Raw genomic sequence first — 24,424 nt, forward strand, 5'->3', positions numbered from 1 at the left:
AAAAGGAAATATCAAATAAGGGCGATATTTTGAATATTGACCATAACAGGTATAACATGCTCCATCATAATTAATTTCCAAAAATTGTTTCTACACAACTAATGATAAAAAAAAGCATTCAAATCCTAGTAAGCTTTTTTGAGAGAGTATACCGATTTGATGTTGTTCCCAAGCCTCTTGCTCTGCAAATGGATTAATTTTATCTTCAGAACCCGGGTCTCTGCTTCAATGGGAACATGCAATAAATGATTATTACAATGAACATCCAAAAGCACAACCTTATGGCATCCATAACTTCATAACTTGGCTCTCCAAAGAAAAGCAAGAATAAAAGAAGTTTATATGATATGTAATACACAACTAATCAAGATGACTTATACCATGGTATAAGATAACTAGGCTAGGATTATTGCAACATTGACCAGCAAAATCAAATGTCATTAAGTACAAAATGATTGTGTAACTTTTCAGGTAGCACTTTCTGAAGAAAACATTACCTGTATCGTTGCATGGCTACAGAAAATCGTTTCTCCTGCCTGACCTTGCCTTCTTCGTCATAGGCTTCTGGCATGCGATACTGCATTGAAGTGTTTAAATCAATTCCAAATTGCAAGTACAAGGATAAAAATTACTTGAGATAACTCAAATACATGAGTAAGATTTTGCACTCTATTACCAACTGGAAATCAAATGTTTCAAGAAAGTAGGCTGAGACCACAAGTGCGATGTTGGATGTTTGATATGTTTCGTTCCCAGATAATTTTCGATCACAGGGGGACTTCCCTAAATTGTCCAAGACTCTAATGTATTTAACTCTAAGTTAACAAGGATAAGTACAACCTCAAACAAGTAAGTCATACGCTGGTGTCCTGAAAAAACTAGAAGACAGAAAATGTTGACAGCAATATAATGGGCATGGAAAACAAAGCAAAAATATTAAGTAGATATCAACTAAAAGCACAAAACACTTTGCTTTTTCGTGCTAAAATAGTGCACAACAGCAAATAGAAAAACAGTCCAAAGCTGCTGGAAACACTCTGAAATCAATGCAACTAAGATGAAAACAGTGAACAACTGCAACCTGTTCATTGTGTTGTTGTTGGGTTTTAGACATTTTTCTATGCAAGAAGATTGAGGATGAAGTAGAACTACTTGTTTCTGTGAAAAGGGGTCAAATACCAACAAGATGAACTTGTATTTTTTAATCAAAAGCTAAAGAAAACAGAATGTCTAAGATATATGACCTATATGCTAGAATGCAGGCAAATCAAGTAAATTCATTAAGTTTGGGTATTTTTTTAATGGTTAAACCAATATTCCCACGATCGGACTTGGCAACACTCTGTGACTCAAGAAAGAATCAGCAATTCAAACAAACAAAAAAACTCGAGATATAGTGTATATCGTGCACAACAAAATATAGGGAGTTTGATGGTGAGATTGTGACAAGACTTGGCAAGTATCATTAGTGCCAAGTTTGTGGTGAGTTCGAAGGCGAGTACTTCAGTCAGCCAAGACTCAGAAGTCTTGGCAAAGTCAAACCAGACTGGGTTAAACACCCACATAATTGGCCGGTGGCTTATATGGAGTCCAAAATGAATAAACAAAAGTAAGTAGAGCAACGAAAGATATTTGATTGCTACTACACAATTTTCTATGAAATATGTAATAAAAGAAAGTCTATGAGCTATTGAATTCCTCACACAATTGAACACAAATAATGTTTTCCAAAAGAGTAGTTAATAGATATTTATTGCCAAGCATTGCTTATAAACAAGTAGCAAAATACCAATCGCTCTCAAAAATATTAGGGATGTTAAATGGAGTTAAAGGAGGAATGTTTCAGCTAAATTTAGAGATACACTAAATTTGGCAAAGGAACCCACAGGTGGGCCAAAAGCGCAGTTTTACTTTTTCTCATTATCTCGACTTAAGAAATTTTTAATTTTCCTATAGCCAAAAAATGAAATGATCTCAGCCTTCCATTGAAATTTAATCTCAGCCATTCATGTAAATGGTGGGCCCAGGTCGACATCTAAGGAGGGAAAACGGCGCAGACTTGCTCATTGTGCACAAGACAGCTTGTGTGTTCAGCTCAGCAAAGAGAAGGGTGTTCAGTTCAGTGCCCAAGGGTTTCAGATCAGCGCACTAGGGCAGAAAGAGAGGTCAAGCAACTTCGGAGTATTTTCCAGCCAGCGTACACTTCAGCCAGGGCTGCATTCAGCTGCACAAAAGGGCCATACAAGCCTGTGCGAGTCCGTATAGTGCAGACACAAGCAGGCCGAGTAGAAGAGAAGTGCACAGTCCAATTATGTTATCGGTTAGCAAAGTGAAGGGAAGTTTTCCCTCATACTTGTAATCAACTTCTGAAGATTTTGCTGAGCATAATAAGAACACACAAGTTTGCAGGTTTTCCGTAGTTAGGGTTTCCTGGGTAAAATTTCTGGTGTTAAATTTCTGAATGTGCTTGTGTCTTCAATTTTTTTTTTCTGCTACAAATAGTTCAGTTAGTAAACTTAGTATATTTGATGAATGTATGTTGAAAGTTCAGTTGCAGTTCTTTTCACTTCAGAAAATTCATTGAATTAGTTGTTGGGTTTTAAAAGTCTAACATGCTATCAGAGCGAGTCTCTGATTGAAGACCAGAAAGCGTGTTTATTTTCTCAAGAGCAGCTTAGAGACAGAAAACAGCACAGTTTATCAGATGGACCTGCACGAGGGTTTACCAGAACCAACTCTGCGCAAGGGTTTTCTCATAGCAAGCTCTGCACTAGTATTTCTGAGCAACACGAACAGCAGAATGGCGTATTTGGGGTTGAGATTTGAATACCACCTTGAAGGGCCTCAAATTTCTGTTACTGGAAGGAGAGGATTTGTGTAGTGTTGGAGGAGCAAGGAATTTGGGAGTTCGTGGACAGTCCACCAGCTCAACAACAAGGCCCTCAGAAGCTGGCCCAACACAATAAGAAGGATGCAAAGGCCATAAGAAGGGGTCAAGGATCATATCATACCTCACCTATCAGGGAAAAAGGCAGTTCAGGCTATGTGGACACATATTTTAGGGCTATAGCAGGGTTCAAGCAAGGCCAGGAAGCTAGTACTCAAAGATAAACTCAGAAATATCAAAATGGCGAAGTCCAAGTCTGTGATGTCATATCTCACCAAATTCATCCATGTGAGGGATGAGTTACCTAGAGTTGGGGAGACAGTCTCGCATAGAGACCTTGTCAGTTTTCCACTATTGGGTTTTCCCAAGTCATGGGAAAACTTCAATGATACAGTGAGGGGCAGGGAGAAGCTTCCGGACTAGGAGTGGCTATCAAGTGATTGTGTGCAAGACGACATTCAGAAGTAGGCCAAATTTGGGTCTCATGTGAAGACTGAAGAAGGGGAAAACTTTGTCCTAGATGGCAAAGGGGCCAAGGCCAAGGAAAAGAAAAATGCAGGAGGGGCCAAGTCCAATTCACGAGATAAGAAGAAGAAAGATCTCAGCAAAATTAAGTGCTTCTCTTGTCATCAGTTTGGGCACTAATCCACCTAGTGTCCAAATAGGAAGAAGGGGTCCAAGAAGGACCATATGGCAGCATCAACAAAGGTGGAGTTCACTTCTCAATTTGAGAGGGAGGTCTCGCTCATAGCTTGCATGGCAAGCTCAGTGGACAATGTTTGGTATATTGACAATGGAGCATCATGTCATATGACCACGTACAAGGAATATTTCAGCCAATTGACAAAGAAGGACATGCAGTTTCACATAGAGATGGGAAATGATGGCAGGTACATAGCCAAGGGGGTGGGTACTATCAAGTTTGAGAGCGAGTATGGGAATCCTCTCTACCTTATAGACATCATCCACGTCCTAGGGTTGAAGAAAAACTTTGTTTCAGTCTCAACCTTGGAGAACAAGGGTTATGAGGTTATCTTCAACAAAGGAAAGGCCTTTATCAAGCCTTTCAACTCCAGAGCAGCTAAGCAGATTGGAGTTAGGGTGAAGAACCTCTACATGCTACAGTTTAAGACAGTCGCGGCCTTAATCAACACAGTAGTTGGTGAGCAGAGTTGTGACCTAGGGGAGCTTTGGCATGGGCATATGGGTTGCATACATCATGAAGCATTGAAGATCTTGAGAGAGATTGCCACAAGGCTACCACACTGCAACGTAGATCAGCATAATGTGTGCAAGGGTTGCACACTTGCCAAGTATGCCATGACATCCTTCCCCAGTAGACACAACAAGGCCAAAAGCATTTTGGAGTCGGTACATTCGGATGCCTGTGGATGATTTTTCCTCTCCATCCCTTATGGGATACAAATATTATGTCACCTTCATCGGCGACCACTCGAGATGGACTTGGATCTTCTTCATGAAGAAGAAAGATGAATTATTCTCGAAGTTCATGGAGTTTAATGCCTTTGTGGAAAACCAGACTAGTAGGAAGATCAAGGCGTTGAGGTCAAACAATGGTGAGGATTGTTACCACTCAAACCAGCAGGGGACCTAAAAGGGGTTCCTAAGAGGGTAACTGCTAGGTCAAGGGCAACGGTGGAGGCTTAGCCCACTGTCACCACAGCTAAGTCTCCCTGCTCTTTACAGAGTTTCACCGATGGGAGGAGTCCCTATAGTGTAGGGATCACTTTGTAAAGTAGAAGTCAATGGAGAGGTGAGGAGTGACCCTGAAAACCCTTTCCCAAGGATGGAGTGATGAATGGAACTTGCTTGCTCTTTAAGCAAGGGACTTGGTCCACCAGGGGTAAGGGGTGAGGATTGGAGGGTTGAGGGAGAAAGGATAGACTTATAAAGGAGTTTCTCAATCCCTATAATCCTTGGAAACTTGGATTCCCAAATGGTCTTTGACAAATAGTCTTTATTGAGAAGTGGGACCACACGGGGCCAAGTGGACCCAGCCCAGGTTCGGGGATGGAATGTAGCAGCCAATGATGTTCCTATCCTGGACAAGGTGAGGGGAAAGGACCAAACAAGAATATTTACTTCAAAAGGTTGAATTGATCCTATTAGTGTCTAGCCTTGGGGATGCCTAGGCAAAATTTGGTCCTAGAGCTAGGGCTTGGGATTCCCGGAGATTCCACCATCAAAATGGCCTCAAATTTGGAGGAGAGGGAGGGGACCCACCAGCACAGTAGCCTAGAGGAGATCAAAATTTTTCCTTAGGCCAATTATCGAGAAATTGATGCCCTAGGTGACCCAATGGGGCTAGACTTGGGAAAAAGGGGGAAAATGGTGAAAAGAAGGTTAATATGATCACCCTTTTTATGGAACCAGTGCCTAATTCACTTGGGGATATGGAGTCAAGGATGGTAATGAGTAAGAACTTGGATTCTTGATCAAGGAGGCCCAGAAAGTCAACTTCATCCAATGTAGATAGTAAGAAAAGAAAAGTGACTTTCAAGCATTTATACTTTAAAGCAAATGATGCAAGCTTCTCGAGATAAATAATCTCTAGGACATTTCATATAATAGTGTCCCTACATTTAATAACTAAAACATTGCTCAATTCCACATTACAATAATCCAGCAACTAGCCCTAATTTTAGCAGTATGCAGCAACAAGAATCATAACGATAAAATGCACTTACGATGTTATAGAGTATATCCAACTAGCAATTCGTTTGCAGAACAAAGCTCCAAGATAAGAGAAATAGCCCAAATCCATACATCAAAATTCATCATCTCCAAAAATATCCTCCAAGGAAAAAATGTGAAAATTCTCTATGACTAGAGAGATCCCAAGTCAAGTGATGATACAAATGAATGTATCTAACATCACTATATAGCCTCCTAAGGAGTTCGAAATAGCCTATGGGCCCCTAAAGATAAAATAATGTTCATATAATAACTCCTAATGGTGACAAGCCCACCATACTAGCTCATAATGTAAAAATAAGCCTCGCAAGGGGCCAAATAATAATGTATGTGTGACGTAGGGCCCTCCAAAGGCTCAATAACATCCTGTAGTGCCATATTGAGGAATAAATTCCTCGGAATATGATGGACAACGGGTTGGCCCCTTGTTCTCCAAGTAGTAGACCTATGGTGCTCCCAGTGGGTCTGAGGGCACATCAATGACCTCACGGGTCTCCATATGAATCGAAGATGCCTGTATATCCTCCATAGTGGTCCAAGTGGTGGAATGAATGCTGCCATTACATCGTACAAGTGTTGGGACTCCTGCCAAGAGTGTGGGGCTCCTGTGGGGGGCAGTTGGGCATAGTGTACAAAGCCTGTCACCATTGTCCCGAAAGTGGATCACTAGTAGTCTCTGAACATCCATGAAGATCTGTGGAGTACTTTCTGCTGTTGTGGAGGCCCATGGCTCTCTATGCACACCCTGCATGTGCCAATGTGGACCTCTGGGGGTCAAGATCCCATATAGGGAAGCCAAACCCAAATGGAAACCAACTGCAATCCTGCATAAGATCCAATGCGTCCCCTAGGCTTCCAGTACAATCAGTCATTAAAATAATCAGGTAAAAGAGCTTACAAATCATGGATAGCAAAGTGGGCACTTCATAATGGCATGCCCTTCCGTAGTGGGCTTTGGCATGTGCTAGTGTCTCCAAGCTCCAAAGGGGGTTATCCAAGTACCTTATTAGGTGGTTTCAGTCGTTAGAGGGGATACTCTGTCCAAGGTACATCCTTCTAAAAGGGGTGGCAAGTGACAAATAGGTGAGATGGAATAGGGAATGAGAAGGGCATCCCTAGGCCACAGAATGGGGCATAGGGGTAGCTAGATAAGGGGAAGCCCACACCTGGGTATGTCATGTATAGGAGGGCACAGTCGTGGTACATGAGGTGCCCTGACCTTGATTTTTCCACCCTTCTTCATATGTCTTTTGCCTCTTATGAATTTTCTTTAATTAACTACTCAGAGCTCAAAGGACAAGAGCATGATGTGTATAATATAACAGTGATTACCCCCTTTAAGGTAGGGCAATTCATTGTCGTCCAGGGTTTGGGACAATCATGGGTTCCTGAATGATAAATGAGGCTCATCTAGGGCCTATGGAACCAGGGTGATGGCCATGGATGGGGGTAGAGCTCATGTATTGGCTTTTGCCCACGTGCTAATTATTTTGTCCCGACCATCTTTTGCATTTTGTGGCACAATTTCCTGTTAAATGTGGCCAATTATGCTTTTCACTTTTTCTTTTAATTGCTTCAACCTCTGGGGCATCAGTCTAGGCTGACCCAAGGTGGGGGCAAGGGGGTAGGGTTGTTGGCCCTATGTGGACCCAGAATGGAAATGTGGACCCAGGTGGGAGAAAAGATGAATGAGGGTTAGTGAGTGGAAAGGGAGAAATATGTGTGGGTAAAGGAGTGGGACCACGCACCCAAAATTGGGGTTTCCCAAGTAGTACTAGCCTAGAACCAAATGGTCAGTAAAGGAGATCCCACAAGACTAAGATCCAAGGGTAACAACCAAAAGAGACCAAGGAGACAAGAGTACAAACTAAGCCCGCTCTTTCTGCCAAATCCCACCATCAATTCATACCCAGAAGTATCCATGTTAAGTAAACCCAATACTCAGTTATCAAATGACAAGACATACCTTTAGATTCAGGAGGCCCACCTTCAAACATACGATCAATACAAGTGGGTGAGGAACCACATGGCTGGCTTAGGTGGCAGAGAAATGGCACAACGAGCTAGTAGGAGGCATCAAGGGGTTGTTGGCTACCGACTGAGGCTCATCATGGAGAAAAAATTTCTCCTGGGGATATCACACACAAAGTGGTGGGTAACAGGGAGTACATCTCCAATGCCTTCAAGGACTTGTGTGCGAAGGAGGGCATCAGGAGAGAGCTCACCAAACCTCATAACCCTCAACAGAATGGGGTGAGCACAAGAGTTGGAGCATTGTTAGAGCAGCTAGGGCCATGTTGCATGACCAAGGGTTGCCTAAGTTTATTTAGGCATAACTATGCAATATTGCAGTCTTTTTGCAGAACAAGAGTCCACCCAAGGTGCTCGGCAGAGTCACACCAAAGGAGGCTTTCACAGGCAAGATTCAAGATGCCTGATGTGTCTCATCTTCAGATCTTTCACAACGTTGTTTACTGCCATGTGTCTTCAAATAACCCGAGGAAGCTAGATCCCACAACAAAAAAGGCCATTTTCATGAGTTACAGTGAGACATCTAAACCGTCAGGGTGTACATCCTAGCACTCAGGAAGATAGTGATCAAGCGTGATGTGATATCTAAGGAGGAAAGGGCTCTTTGGAAGTCCTTGGAGCATGAGAAGGGTACAGCATGTGAAAATTCCTAGACTCAAAGGAACCCCTACTGCAACAAAATTGAATCTACTTCACCTACTTGATTTTTTTTAAATTACATTCATCAAGTTATTCTTCTGAATATTGAAGAAAATTACTTCTGCAGCCTACACTAATTAAATATTTGATCTCATGAAACATAAAACAGGGCAAAGAACAAGATACATAGGACACTTATTTTTGGACACAATAGTCCCCAGAAAAACCCAATGTGGGAAAACCAGTGCAGCAGTTTTGAGGGTTTATTATTATGCAGGAGAAATAGCTAAATACAAATATAGGATGCTCATCAAGCAATCCTGTACAGAGAAAAACACTGGCGGAAAATCTGAGTGAGTTTTACCTCACTTCACCCGACAGAATTCCGGCTGATCCGGCACAAGACTAGCTAACCCCAGTTATTTCTGCGTTGGCCCTGCATAGGCTTTGCGTCAGCTTCTTTGCCCTATGTGTCATCTACCCCGGTTATTCTGACAATTCTAGATTCTACGTGACAGGCAACTTTTCTGCTCTGCGTCAGGACTGCGTGGGCCCAGACTGGCCCAGCGTCAACCTTTCTCGGCTACTGCGTTGCCTCTCTGCAAAGCTCTCTCTGCCTTTCTATCAGTATTCTCCGGAAAGCCCTTCTACCAAATTCTCACTGCCCCTCTACTGCTGAATGATCACTTAGTTCGAATTTCTCAACTTCCTAGCCCCATAAATCAAACTCTGTATCAATTATTTTCTCTCTATGTGTGTTTCTAAATGAACCCCAAGCCTCCATTTTATATTTTTCGTGTTGAATCTTCAACGGCCAAGATTAAGTCTCTAATCAATGGCTAAGATTAAAACATGACTTGATCTGCCTTCTAGATCATTCTCACCCATATTTTGATTAATACCCATTAATATTTTAATTTCCCTAAGTTTAGACTTAGGAACTCCATTAAAAATATTAATTATTTTAATAAAATACAATCCGGGTGGAATTTTACCAAACGGTTTCTGGGTTTTTTAGAACTGCCTTAGCCTTTCCACCAATTTTCAAGACTAGAGCACTTTTGATGCTACCAAAAACTAACACTCCCTCTTAGCAAGGAAAGTGCTACCATGTCCACCTGCATGTTGCTTTGTTTCTGAAGAACCTCCTTTCTGTACTCTTGTTGCCACCAACACTGTGATGTTGTTGCTACTATAATGTTGCCCATGACACTAACACTGCCACTGCTGCATTTGTACTACAGCTCCCTCTCAAACGTTGCATCTGTTATGTTGCTAGCACTGCCACTGCTAACATTGCATCCATATTGCAACTCAATTGCTAAGAGAAGCAACTGAAAAACATCCAAAATTAATTGAACTTAACTGTGTTCAACATAATACAATGAATGTTGGAATCTGACTGTTGTTGATTCTAACCCTCTGAATCTTCTGCGTTGTTGCTGACTCCTGCATTATGCCAACTGCACTGCTGCCAACCTTGCTCTGCGTTGATCAGTGTCTGGTACCAAGCTACTGCATCTATCCTCCAAACAAACCACTGCATCATCTAACACTAAGTCCATCTTGCTACTATTGAACCTTGGGCTCCTATAGCAAGGAATTGATCCAAGAGGTGGACTCCTCAAGGATCCTGCCTACATGTAGTCCTCCCAACTACAGCTCAATATCACCACATCTCCCTCCTGGAGATGCGTGGGCACTCATGGCAAACTCATCCTCGTCAATCTTTGTTCAAGCAGCCTTAGGATCATGTTCCTCATCCTTTTCCTTTTTCATCAAAGGACACTGGAATGCATAATGGCCCAACTCGCCACAACTGAAACATTTCACCTTTGAAATGTTCTTTCGCTTCGGCTTCTGTTGTCCCCTAAATGCTAGAGCTGCGTTTTCCTCCTCCTCCTTCGTCTTTGTGCCACTCCCACTGTTGCCATTGAGGTTGACCTTCACTAGGTCCCTCCTTAACTCCTCTTGTTGAAGAGCCACCCACATCTCCTCCCATGAAGGTAGTTTTTCCCTGCCCAATATGCTTTGGACAAAAACTTGTCATTCATCTGAGACTCCATTCAGGGCTATCCTCACCATTGCGGTTGGCTGAGGAGTGGACCCCATTGCAGCAAGTTGGTCTCTAGTGTCCTAAAGACGTTGAAGATAGAGGTTCACCACTTCTCCTTTCTGCATCAAGGTCCGCTGCAACTTCTGCTCTAAATACATCTTTCGTTGTTTGGAAGAGCCTTCATACAGAGAAGACAAGGCTTCCCACATCTCTCAGGCTGTATCCTTGCCTTGCAAGTGTGAGACCACATGATCTCGAACTCCATCGAGAATGAGCCTCTTTGCCTTCCCCTGCTTGGTCTTGTACTTCTTCTTTTGATCGTTGCTAGCAGGAACAACTACAACACTTTTGACGTAGGCCTTGAGATCATATTCCTCCAGAATAGCTAAGATTCTGGTCTTCCATATCACATAGTTGGAGGCACCATCCAAACTGTCCTGATCTCTGAGCCCATGCAATGCCATTTCACCCAACTGTCGAACTGACTCCTCTAGTCACTTCTTAGTACTGCTCAGCTGCTCAACAAGTGAGAAATTCGAACTTTTTGGCGGAAAGTTATTTGAGGAGAAAATTCCCCTTCTACGTGTCTTCATTCTTTTCCATCGGATTTCTGCCTCGGCAGAAACTGCACACTTCAAGCATTGCGCTGAGGCTCTACGTCACTCCCTCTACCTTTGCAAGCTCACAAACTGGAAATCGTACCTCTCTGTCGTCTCACTCAGAGAGATTTCCTCTGATCTGCTTCCCAGCAAGGACTTCGCAATCCCTTCAAGGGGATTCGAATTGCTGCCAAGTGCAGCTTTCGGCCTCACTGCTCAGCATTGGATCTACTCTTCCTGTTTCAAAATCAATGCTCTGATACCATGTGAAAATTCCTAGAATCGAAGGAACCCCTACTACAACAAATCTGAATCTACTTCACCTACTTGATTTTTTTTTAAATTACATTCATCAAGTTATTCTTCTGAATATTGAAGCAAATTACTTCTACGGTCTACACTAATTAAATATTTAATCTCATGAAACAAAAAACAGAGAAAAGAACAAGATACATAGGACACACTTATTTTTTGACACAATAGTCCCCGGAAAAACCTAATGTGGGAAAACCGGTGTAGCAGTTCTGAGGGTTTATTATTATGCAAAAGAAATATCTGAATACAAATCTAGGATGCTCATCTAGCAATCCTTTACAGAGAAAAATATTGGCGGAAAATCTAAGTGAGTTTTACCTCACTTCACCCAGCAGAATTTCAACTGATCCGGCACAAGACTAGCTAACCCTGGTTATTTCTGCGTTGGCCTGTGTAGGCTCTGCGTCAACCCTGCATCAGCTTCTCTGCCCTCTGTGTCAACTATGCCAGCTATTCCGGCAGTTCTGGATTCTGCGTGACAGGTAGCTTTTTTGCTTTGCGCAGGCCCTTTTGGCTCTATGTCAGGACTGTGTGGGCCCAGACTGGCCCAGCGTCAACCAGGCTACTACGCTGCCTCTCTGCAAGCTCTCTCCACCTCTCTATCAGTATTCTCCAGAAAGTCCTCCTCCCAGATTCTCATTGCCCCTCTTCTGCTGAATGATCACTTAATTCGAATTTCTCAGCTTCCTAGCCCCAGAAATCGAACTCCAGAGCAATTCTTCTCTATGTGTGTGTGTTTCCAAATGAACCCTAAGTCTCCATTTTATACTTTTCCTATTGAGTCTTCAACAGCCAAGATTAAGTCTCTAATCAACGGCTAAGATTAAAACATGACTTGATCTGCCTTCTAGATCATTCTCACCCATATTTTGATTAATACCCATTAATATTTTAATTTCCCTAAGTTGACTTAGGAACTCCATTAAAAATATTAATTATTTCAATAAAATACAATCCAGGTGGAATTTCACCAAACAGTTTCTGGGTTCTTTAGAACTCATGTGCCTTAGCCTTTCCACCAATTTTCAAGGCTAGAGCACTTTCGATGCTACCAAAAACTAACACAGCACAAGAGTAGGAGTAGGAGGCTCAACTAGCTCCTCAAACTTTATCACAGTCAATTATTGGGCAAGTCGAACAGCAGCATGCAACTGACGAGAAAGCGCAAGAACAGGAGGAGAGAGTAGAGCTAGAGGGGCCCACTCCACCAGTGACTCCTAGTGCAGGGAGAGGACAAGCCAGGTGGGCAAATCAATTCATCAGGGAAGCTTAGGAGCGACTTGAAGCCCCCATCTCCACATTCAAACAAAGTAAACAACCACAGAGATATATGGGCTCCATGGCACTTATGACTGAGATGATAGACTTAGAGCCTTCTAGCTATAAGAAGGCAGCTTCTCAGTAGGCATGGCGAGATGCCATGGTGGACGAGTATTCCTCTATCATGCATAATGGCGTCTGGGAGATTGTGCCAAGACCAATTGGCAAATCAGTGGTTCGTTCACATTGGGTGTAGATGATTAAGCATGCAGCTGATTGGAGTGTGGAGAATTTTAAGGCTAGATTCGTGGCCAAAGGCTTCTCTCAAGTCGAAGGGATAGACTATGATCAAAAGTTCGCACCAATAGCCCGATATTTGTCCATCGGGACCATACTGGCTCTAGTAGTGCAAATCAGGTGGAAAGCCCACCAAATGGATGTGAAGACTGCCTTCCTTAACTGAGATGTTGAGGAAGAGATATACATTGAGAAGCTTGAGGGGTTCGAGATTTTCAACAGAGACATGCATGTTTGTAGGCTAAAGAGAGCTCTTTATGGGCTCAAGCAGGCAACGAGGGCATGGTATGCTTAGATAGACAGTTATCTTCTAGGATTGGGCCTCCCCAAGAGTGAAGCTAACCTTAACTTGATTATATTGTGGCTGGGGGGCAGCCTCTCATTCTTGTGTTGTATGTTGACAACTCAACACTGACAAGGACGAGAAGCTCATCAGTGACTGCAAGAGGGATCTTGCTGAGGAGTTTGAGAAGAAGGATATAGGGCTGATGCACTATTTCCTTGGGCTGGAGGTATGGCAGAGTGATGGACAGATCTTCTTGGGATAGGGAAAGTAACCACAGGAGATTCTCAAGAGGTTCCACATGCAGGCGTGCAGGCTCATGACCACGCCTCTCATCATAAACTAGAGAAAGGCGGACGCTACTAGAGCAAAGCGAGTTGATCCTACACTTTACAAGCAGCTCATATGGTCGTTGATGTATCTGGTGAACACATGACCAGACATTTGCTTTGCAGTCAACCAATTGAGCCGATTCATGGTTGAGCCGACCAGAGTGCACTGGGTTGCTGCCAAGCACGTATTGAGGTATCTCAGGGGCACAACAAATTATGTGTTGTTGTACATACAGGTTGATGGTGTAAGGCTTTGTAATGGAACAGTGAAATTTTTCCCTAGTTTACCCTACGGCTTTTACAAAGTATGCAATCAAAGATATCAACCAATACTGCATTTTTTATTCATACTGTGAACTCTGCAATTCAAATGCAACTGTAAAGGCGCTGCTGTGATAACAGTGCTAAACAATATTCACTAAAATTTCAATAGTTCAGAAAAAACCAGTTCACAGTTTCAATACTTCAACCATTTACAATCTAACTATGTAACAACGTAAGTATTGATAACATTTAGCAGCAGTTCATGATAAACAATTTATAATTCCCAATACAAATTCCACAAAACACTGGAAGACTTTGATTCTACATAGGCTTCAATATATATGTATCCCTAATTCCCTTACTGTTCCAAACATTTAAATTATTAATCTGTCACGGATACTTTTGTTAAGTGGGTCGGATCTACAGACAAAACCCTTGATGATTGTGTAATTCCCTGTATAGTTCAGATGTCCACAGAAAGTCGTAATTCCCCCGAGAAGAAAATCACATCAGACCAGAATAGGATTAATTATCATACACTCTTCTTGAATTATGTCAATAATCAAACTTTGACAGAATTGTGCATGATCTCCTGCGCTCGGAGAAATTCACTCCACTTCAACAATCATCACGTGCCAGTTAAGACACAAGGTGAATTTGCTTGTTTTCCATGTACATCCCTATGCCCAATAGGAAGTGATGGCCTTCACTACCTTCAAAAGTTCTTCGCTACTCCTCCAAAGATATTCGCTATCCTTTAGAAAACTCCCAAAAGTCCAAATATCTACAAGAAGAACCTTGCTACCCAAATTACAATCTTGTGTTCAAAACAGAGAGATTGATCTAGCAGAGCCTTTCACTCCTTATTAAAAGAATTCCTGTCTCAATAAAAAGGGAAGAGAAGTTTTCGTTGTTTCCAGAAGATCCTGTACCAGACTATCAACTAAGAATATTTCGCCGCCCCAAGAAACTTCACAATTTTTCCTCGATACTTTGCTTTACCATCCTCAGGGAAATGTGGATTGCTTCAGAACCTTAGAAGAATTCAATCATTGCTTCCTGGTTCTGCTTCAAGATATCCTGTTGCCCCTTGAATGATGAATTTTCTTGACGTGTTGTTTCTTGTAATGATTAAAACTCAGTCGTCTTAGCCTCAGGAAGAATTCATCCAATTTCAGTGGGGTTGGATAATGCTTGGTCACAGTTTTTTCTCAAAGATAATTCGTTGCCCTTCAAACAATTAAATTCCTGTAGCCAGAACAAGATAAAAGAAAAACAAAATATAAAAGAGAATTTTTATCAACTATGGTGGAATCTTTCACCACCGAAATTGATAGGGAAAAAGGGGTCTTAAAAATCTCAGAGCTTCAGGCTCAAAGAAAAACAGAGAAAAACGATCCAACTCAATGATGATTCGAAATGAATTCAATCCTCCCTTATTTACAGATTCCTATAGGGGTCTCTCCTCCTTAAATGATTGAGTAAATTTTACTTCAAACCCCAGTTTTGGGTTTCTTTGCCCAACCGACCCAAAACTCGCCCAGAATTGGAAAATTTGGGGTCTTCCCCTTTATTGAGGATTGTAGCCTATGGGGATTGATAGGCTATTTCATCACTTAGCCCAATCAATCCCTTAAAAATATTAAAGGATTCAGGGCTTCATAGATGCAGATTGGGCAGGGGGGTCAACAGACAGGAAGAGCACTTAGGTTGTACCTTTAGGGTTGGATTAGCAGTTGTTTCTTGGTTCAGCAAGAAGCAGAGATCAGTAGCACTGACCCTAGCTGAGGCAGAGTACATGGCTACCAGCGTAGCAGCTTGTGAGGCCATACTGTTGAGTAAGCTACTTGTTGGTTTGTTTAGTTAGAAGTTGGAGCCCACAGTCATACACTGTGATAATCAAAGTCTCATCAAGCTCTCTGAAAATCCTCTGTTTCATGACCGCTCCAAGCACATCGATATACAATACCACCATATCAGAGATTGTGTTCAGAGGGTAAAGTTAGACTCCAGTACATACCTACAGAAGAGAAGACAGTTGATATTCTAAACCAAGACATTGGCAAGGGGCAGATTCGTTTACTTCGGAGATAAATTGGGTGTAGAACAGAACACCTTCCTCTTTAAGAGTGAGTGTTAAATGGAGTTAGAGGAGGAAGGCTTCAGCTAAATTTAGAGGTGCACTAAATTTGGCAGAGGGACCCACAGGTGGGCCAAAGGTGAAGTTTTACTTTTTCTCATTATTATGACATAGAAAAAATTTAATTTTACTATAGTCAAAAGTTGAAACAATTTCAGCCATCTACTGAGATCTAATCTCAGCCATTCATTTAAATGGTGGGCCCAAGTCAACTTCTAAGGAGGGAAAAGGGCACAGACTTGGCTCATTATGCACTAGACAACTTGTGTGTTCAACTCATCTAAGAGAAGGGTGTTTAGTTCAACGCCTGAGAGTTTCATATCAGTGAACTAGGGCAGAAAGATAGGTCGAACAACCTCAAAAGACCCCCAAGACCTTGTCTAATTGCTTCAAGCAAGTCGGCCTTCAAAAGGAGCAGTCAGCCTACACAATATGACATGTCAGCCTAGGATCTATGTCAAGTCGGCCTAATTGCATGAGTGTGAAACCTATATAAAGGAGGACTCGGGCTCACTTAAGAAGGTATCAATCAAGCATCCATGTCAAGGAAAAGAAGTGCGAAAAAGGAAAGAAAAGAACTCTCTTGTACAGAGAAGGGAAGAAGGAGAAAAGCGAATCCTTTAGGGATTGTTTCTGGGCTAATTACCTCACACATGTGACTGCAACTAGGGTTTCTGAAGTGAGAAATTACAGATCTTGAAGGAGCCAAGTTATAGCATAAGGAAGGATCATTTTGCTAGCTGAATTCACTAGAAGAATAGTCCAAGACAAGCAAAGGAGAGAAAGCACTGAAATCTGACTTTATCATCTCACATGTGCAGCTAGGGTTTCTGAAGCAAGGGCTGAAAATTGCAAGCAGGCCAAAATAGAAGGAAGGCAGGTCGAAGTTGCAGTCAAGGTATTGGAAGACTAAATTAGAGGACAAGGAAGGAGCAGCTAATTAGACTTGGCAAAAGAAGCAAGGTTGACTTGGTCTTGGAGGAGTTTTTGGTCAAGGGTCTAGGTCTTGGAATTCGTCAATTGAAAATTCTATAAGAAGAAGAATTCGTGTGTGTTTTCCTCTCAAATTGGAGAGGTTTTGGCCCTGGTTGATCGCCTATATCTTGTGTCCTTTGTCTTTTTGTTCTTTATAAATTATGATTTGGTAGCTGTTTGATGAAGAAAACACCACTAAGAATCAAATAAAAGAAGAAGTTAATCAAGATGAGTATACTCCACAGACAGTGATCAAGTATGAGAAATCATCCTATATTGTTGCCCATAGATTTCTCAACACTTTCTAGATCAAGCATGTTCTTCATGCTTCTAGGGTTTTTCAAGTCAAAAGAATTAATATCGTGAGTCAAAGAAGTCATTTTCATATTTGTAAAACCCTATTGGCCAACACGTAACAAGAAAGAAAATGTATTTTTGTGTCTAAAGTGTCAAAGTAACCCTCCAAGACCAAGTCGGCCTGTCCAAGAGAAGTCAGCCCAGTGAGGAGTAATACGACCCCACTAGAAGCATATAAATAGAAGGTCTTCGACTTCATTTGGAGATAGAGACACATAAGTTTGATCTGAAGAAGAAGGAAGAGTGAAATCAAGAAACAAGGCAAGGAAACAAGAAGCAAATACTAGCAAAGAAGAAGACGAATTTTTGGTCATTGTTCACACGTGCAAAGAAATTAGGGTTACTATTCTGCTGCAAGAAGCCAAAAGTTACAGGTTCGAAGTTCTGAAGAAGTTGCAGGTCTAAACCTCTGAAATTGCAGGACCAAGAGTTGATCTAGGGCTGATTTGAAAGATGTTGACCTTCATTGACTTTGGGAGGATTTGACTTATTGCAAGGACTTTGTTGGAAGGTTGACTTGGTGCTTGGAGGGTGTCTTGGTCAAAGGTATTGGGTCTTGGAATTCTCATTTGAATTGTGTCTATAAGAAGAGAAGAGATTCTTTTGTGTTTTCCTCTCTAAGAGAGGTTTTGGCCCTAGCTTGTAGCCTACATTTTGTGTCCATTTGTCTTTGATGATCTTCATGTTTTTGGTAGTTGTTTGATGATAAAGAACATAATAATAACAAGCAGAAGAAGAATCTAATCAAATAAGTAAAAGAACATCACAAGCAACTATCAAATTAAGAGAAATCACCCTTATTAGTTGCCATATTGATTTCTCAACAATTGTTGCCCTACATGGTGACCATCAGCAATAAATAGGCATGCCAAAAATAGCTGTACCACTAAAAAATATGAAAAGATGAAAAATGCTTGGCACTGCTAGAGGAACCTTTCTATATCATAATAATAATAATAATAATAATCTAGTTTTAAGGTCACTTCCAAACCAGTACTAAATTGGTGTATGATGCCCCCTTGCTTGTGGGATAAGGGAAAACCCTATGCACAGTGACTTGACTATTATAAGTCTACGGAGGTGTATATACTATATACTCTACCTCCATCTGGCTTTGAGCCAATGACCTCTCAGGAGGAAACACATGTTCCTAATCATAAAAGTAGGCAATGCTCAAAATATAAGGTTCTTGAATGTCAATGAAAGCACGCTCATTGGAATCAATTTTCTTCCAGGAACCCAAATATGTGCTCAAAAGCACCAGGCAAACCCCAAAACCCTAACTGCTAAAAATGGCAATGTCTCTCATGTTTTTTGGAGATAGCTTATCATAACCGTGAACTCACAAAGACCTCAAATATGCAATCACTTTCGACAAGAAAGCCTCCAAACTCCAACTACTAAAAATCGTAATCTCCTTAGAACTAATGAAGATGCCTGTGGAATATCTCTTACTCTTAAATGGGCTCAAATCACTGATGTTGTATCTAATCTCCATGAGAACCATCTCTGACCAATGTGGACGTTGGCTCTAAAAGATGACTCTGAACACAAACCTGATGAAAATTGGTTGGCTCTTACCCCTCCAATTTGCAAGGGGCATATATGGGGGTGAATAAGATGGAACCTATCTTGTAGGCTAGAGTTAACTTATAAGTCTATGTACCATATGCAAATGATGTAATAAATGTCCGAACTTCAATCAATGTTTTTCTAATTGGAAATATAGAAAACTATGAATGCATCAAAGAAATCACTACCAAAAATTATGAAGGCTGACCACAGTGGCAAGAGGGGCACAGCTTCCTAAGTTGCATGCTACCCATTGACCCAAAAAGAAGTAAATTTAAAATTTAGGAAATTAACAATATCTCATATCCATTCAAATTATCTCCCTTTTAACTAGTTCCTCATTAGAAAAGAAAAAGCTCGTAGATTCAAATAAATACACTATGGAAAGAAATGCAAAAGGAACCCACTCCCTTTCATCTAGTTCGTCGTGAGAAAAGAAAAAGCTAGTAGATTCAAATAAATACACTATAGAAATAAATGCAAAAGGAACCCACTTTTGCAATCAGGATAAAGCATAAATTTAGAACATACCTCAACAATATTGTCTGTATCCTTAGCACGCTGTGATGCTAGCTCGTAAACTGTTTTCTTGTACCTGCAATAAGGAATTTCATACAGGAACAGAGTGAATTTTATTTGTGAGACAGAAGCACCACAACTATAACAGAATCTTGCAAAAATAAAGCAAATAAACGTTGCTTTTTAAAAAGCTGCTTATATGTGTGCAGTAACTCTCCATTCTATGATGCACTTGTTTGATGAAGCAAATAAACATTTTGCTTCTAACATAGCTTTAAAGTACAGCTTAATATCAACATCAACAAGCATGACAAGATACAAATCACCAACATAACTCAGGACAAATTCTGCTCACAATTTGCATTCCTCATCTAAAAATATTAGAGTTCTGTTATTGTCGAACAATTCCAACTATTACAGGTTTATACGTTTAGAAGCCTAATGATTGCAAACATAGCAATGAAATTTATTATATATGGACATCCAAGGGATGCAACTGTACGTATCAAGTATCATACATATGCATTCTTTCTACATACGTGTGAATATTTGCTTCTTTCAATACTTAATTTTGACAGGGCATTCATGCATAAATCTCTTCAAGCTAATCTACATCGGCTCTATTGTTGACAAACTTGGAAGTGAAAATTTCACATGGTTGCTGCATTATATCACAAGGTGAAGTTTTGATATGTGTCAACCCTTTGGAAAGTTCACCAATGGAAATGTGCAATGTAAGTGGGTAAACTTGAGAATCTGGATAAACTTTTAGAATGTGATAAGATAAGAGAATTTTATTAATGTAAGGAGCAAGGGTAATTTTTGCCCCAGGTTATTCTTAGGCAGCTAGGTTTTAAACTTTTACCCCAAATCTTTCCTTTTCATTCAACTATGGAAATAGATATCTTATTCAGTAGCACAGTACAAGAGCAACAGTGTAGTTCCAATCAATGGTGTTGTACATTTAATGGTATATAATATAGTAAACCAGCATCACTGTTATGTAGTTCAAACAATAACAGATTCGTACTATTCTTTCAGCACATGAAACAATATCTCATTCAATCACAGTGCCAAAATTCACTAATTCACAGATTCGACGACAACCGAATACAATGTCCAGAATTCAACAGAATTCGAGTAATGGATTTCTTCTTGATTGAGCTCTGAAATTGATTAAGGAAACCGCAGACCTGCGACTAGGGGCAGTAAAGAGTTTTGGAGGGCATCTTTTCTATGCTGAAAAAGGCCTACATTTTGTCTTTTGTGTTTGTTGCTTGCAGGTGAGAGGTGTTGAAGCTCGTGGTAGCTTCTGAAGGTCTTCTGCATAACCTTGGTGTCATAGCATGTGGAAGATGATTTATTGCTTCTTTAGGTGTTTGCTTGATGGAGTAAGCGATTTGTCTTCTTTCCTAGGTTTAACTTAGGAAGAGTACAATAATTAAAGTCAATTAATTATTGTGGACTATTAAGTCATTTTCTAAAGATAAATAATTTAATTATTTAAGTGACTTAGAAATAATCTCAACCATTGATCTCCAAGATCTTCTAGAAGAGAGATTAGGGTTAGGGATGTGGGCTTCATGAAGATTATAAAATAAGCCTAGCGAAAAGGTGAAGACACAAGAACACGAGAGAGAGGTAACTACAGCCTTTTTGGGAAAGCGATTTTCCCAAGAACGAGAAAGTGAATTCTCTAGAGTGTGTGGCTTAATTTGACTAAGAAGAAGGAAGAAGAATACAAGGATAATTTGAGGGTGTTTCTAAGAGGCCAAATTGCTGAAGTTAGGAGGAGGCGCAGTTGCTGGGGAGACAGACTTGCCAGGGCCAAATTGTGAGTGCGCAGAAGCCGAGTGAGAGGTCGGAGCAAAGGCCGATTTTTCTGGTGAGAGGTGGGTCGAATTTCTTCATAGGTTGATTTCTAGTTGGCCGATTTTCCTTGGGTCAAACTATTCCAATGGGGCCAAGTTGCAGGTTCCAATCACTATATTTTTCTTTGTAAATTCTATTTGGGTTGAAACACTGATTTCCTGATTAATAAATGTCAGAGAATTTTTGTGGGTGAATTATTTCTATTGCAATGTGCGCACTGTGATTGATCTCTCCGATTTATTGTATATATTTCTAAATGTTAAAATACCAATGATTTATTTTTCGGTAATTTACGATTTATTTTGTTAATTAAATAGTCTGTCGGGAATAAATATTTGTCATGAGAAAATAACTTTGGGCTAGTATTAAGAGATTTAACCAGAGGCTGAAAAGGAAGGTCGTGCTCTAAGGAAGGGCCAACAAACTAGGAAAAGGAGGTCGAACTCAAATAATTGAGTCCGGACCTCAAAGAGGTTGATTTGTGGAGGCTAAGCCAAGAGGAGAGGCTAGTCGTAGGTAGGAAGAGAAGGCCACAGCCAAGAAGAGTTGGTCGCAGACAACAAGAGAAGCTCGCATCCTGTTTTGAATGCTTAAAGGGCATAGCAAGGAGAAAAGGGTTGGCCGCAGAGAACTGAGGCCTAGGAGTAAGCCGCAAGGGAAAGCAAAGAGGTTGGGGGCCTAAATATTGCTATGGCAAGGGGATAGAGGGTTAAAGGATCAGGCCAAGCTATTAAGAAAAACCAAAGGACTAAAGAAGTAGGTGAGGGCACAGTTACGAGAAGATTATGGTGTTTGGAAGGGTTGCGAAAGGAGTAGGTAACCACAGCAAGGGTTTCAATGGATGCTGGAGAAAAAAGACACATGTAACAGTGATAATTGGACGATGTGAGACTAAGGGACTTGGCCTTAGCCCGAGAGATTGGTCAAAGCCTAAAGGGTTTGACATTGTTTTCTGGCCATTTTCCAAGGATTGTAAAGGGCCATTATCCCTTGTATGGGAGCCCTAAGGATTCTTGTTAAGGGACTAATAAGAAATTAGTTTTGGACAATAAATATTGTGTATTGTGCAAAAGTTGTTTTTAAAGTTAAGCATTTCAGTGTATTTATGTATTTCTAAAAGGAGGCTTTTGCGAGTAGAATTATTTAAGCATTTGTCTTCCAGATCCATCACATAGAAGAGTAGATTGTCAACGTGTTTTGAACCATCCAATGTGATTTATCATCAAGATGATTATTAGATGAAGAGAGAATCTGATCCAACAGGGTTTAGAAAGAGGGAGGAATCTAAGAACTTAGAGATAGGTCAAAAGTCAAAAACTAACCATTAGAAAAAATAATAAATGCTCATAATTCAATAATAAATATAAATAAGTATAAATAGTTATAATAAGGGAATACTAATACAATAATAAAAATACACATCAAATAAAACTAGGATTAACTAAATATATAATTATTTATAATAAAATTAGGCATAAATATATAATATATTAAAAATATATTAAATAAAAAGTCGATAAATCAATATAAACCAAGTCAAAGAATTAAAGGAAAAAGTCAAAAAAGATAAAGGTCAAAATTCATCAATGAATAAAAATAATAAAAAGTTGTAATAAGAGAATTATATTAATATAATCAAAATCATATAAAACTAGTCTGCGGTGGTAGCACAATTGGAAAAAAGCATGTTGGCAAGCACTTGTGTATCCAAGTGATCGGAGGTTCAATCCCCCAGGACATGTCTCAACAGCTGAACCAAAAAAAAATCATATAAAACTAGGACATAATATGTAATAGATGGATATTAATATCTTTATTATAAATAAAATACATATAAATTCTAAAAACATAAAATTTCTTTATATAGTCATTTAATAGATGGTAACAAAACTAGGATTAAATGTATAATAAAAGTAAAAACTAAGCAAAAAACTAAAATTAAGGGTTAAATAAATAATTATTAAATATATAATAATCAAGTCAAATCAACAGAAAACAAAAAAATAATAAAATTATTATAAGTAAATATTAATAGCGATAATTCTATAAATAAAATTTATTAATACAAAATAAAATTAATAGCAATATCAGCCAAGGGTAAAATAAAGGAAGGAATAGAAACAGAAGGAAATAAAATAATAAATAATAAATAAAATAGAGAAAATAAAATAAAATGAAAGCTAGAAAGACTAAATTTAAGAAGAAGAATACCTCGAGGAGAGAGCGGCAACCCAATTTTGTGAAACTGCCAAAACATAGACCAGACCTAGGGTGCATGAAATTCTAACATGGCATCAAAGCTACATTGAAGAGCAATTGCCTCTGAATTGTGTGCAGGTGACAGATTTAACAAGGAGTTTAGTTGTCTTGTTGTTGGACGGACAGCTGGTCTCTTGGATTTATGGGTAAGAATCCAATAGAGAAAATGGTTTCTAGCTTCTGGTTTGAGGACCAGTTGGAAGGGATATCTAACTATAGTTCATGGAAGGAAAGAATCAAGCTAGTGTTGTTGGTGAATGATCTGTGGGATTATGCCAACACCTAAATCAAGGCACCAACTGATGTGGTAGATTTGGCTTTGTATAACAAAGTAGATGCAAAGGTCAAGTTGATCATCCTTGATGGAGTCAAGGATCATTTGATACCTCATCTTACCAGAAAAGACATTGCATGGGACATGTGGGAAGCTCTGAAAGCATTGTTTCAGAACAAGAACGAAAACTGGAAGATGGTATTAAGAGAGAAGCTCAAGGGCATCAAGCTGACAGGTTCAGAGAATGTGACTTCCTATCTTACAAGGATTCCACAAGTTCATGATGAGTTTGCAGCTGTGAAGGAGACAATGGAAGAATCAGAATTGGTGAGGACTACACTAAAGGGCTTCTTAGAGCAGTGGAAGCCATTCATCAAAGGAGAAGTATCACGGGAGAAACTTACAAATTGCCATTGTATATCTAATAATAAATAAATAAATAACTTTAGTGAAACTCTGAGAAGTTTATGTGGAGGAATTGGGAGAAATGCCTGTTCGATTATTAGAGAAATGATAAATCCGAAGTATATGTAACATACATTCTTACATCATTCGGACTGGTTTCATCCAGTGACGAATATAAACTATTGCCTCTCCCACCAACACAATAATTTTCACAATGCTTTTGAAGCATAAAACTTCTGGATAGACAGAAATATATGTAGAAATATTTTATTAATAAGATGAATTACAGATGATGATTGATTACAATGGGGTTTCTGGCACCCTTTGGGAAAGGGCATGATCTTATGATCGTGCCCTTTCGTCTAACTAAACC

At 40.0% G+C, this 24,424-nt stretch overlaps 1 protein-coding gene across 5 annotated transcripts in view; it reads right to left on the minus strand.

The window, feature by feature from the left end:
* Positions 1-24,424, minus strand: part of LOC149212335 (pre-mRNA-splicing factor ATP-dependent RNA helicase DEAH1-like) — a 425,880-nt gene that overhangs the window by 273,268 nt on the left and 128,188 nt on the right. For all 5 annotated transcript variants that reach the window (XR_016250762.1, XR_016250761.1, XM_089391822.1 and 2 more), the window contains exons 11-13: positions 19,254-19,317; positions 498-577; positions 153-220 (exon numbers count right to left, since the gene is read on the minus strand). Coding sequence is in view for 3 of the 5 variants with exons in the window: in XM_089391822.1 (XP_089247948.1) it covers positions 153-220; positions 498-577; positions 19,254-19,317 (212 nt within the window). In the remaining 2 variants the exon portion in view is untranslated. The remainder of the gene's footprint in view (positions 1-152; positions 221-497; positions 578-19,253; positions 19,318-24,424) is intronic.

The sequence above is a fragment of the Pinus tabuliformis genome, chromosome 1_1, assembly GCF_031772625.1.
Source record: "Pinus tabuliformis cultivar Carrire ecotype Pingquan chromosome 1_1, CPIR1, whole genome shotgun sequence".
In the NCBI taxonomy this organism is placed as follows: Eukaryota; Viridiplantae; Streptophyta; class Pinopsida; order Pinales; family Pinaceae; genus Pinus; species Pinus tabuliformis.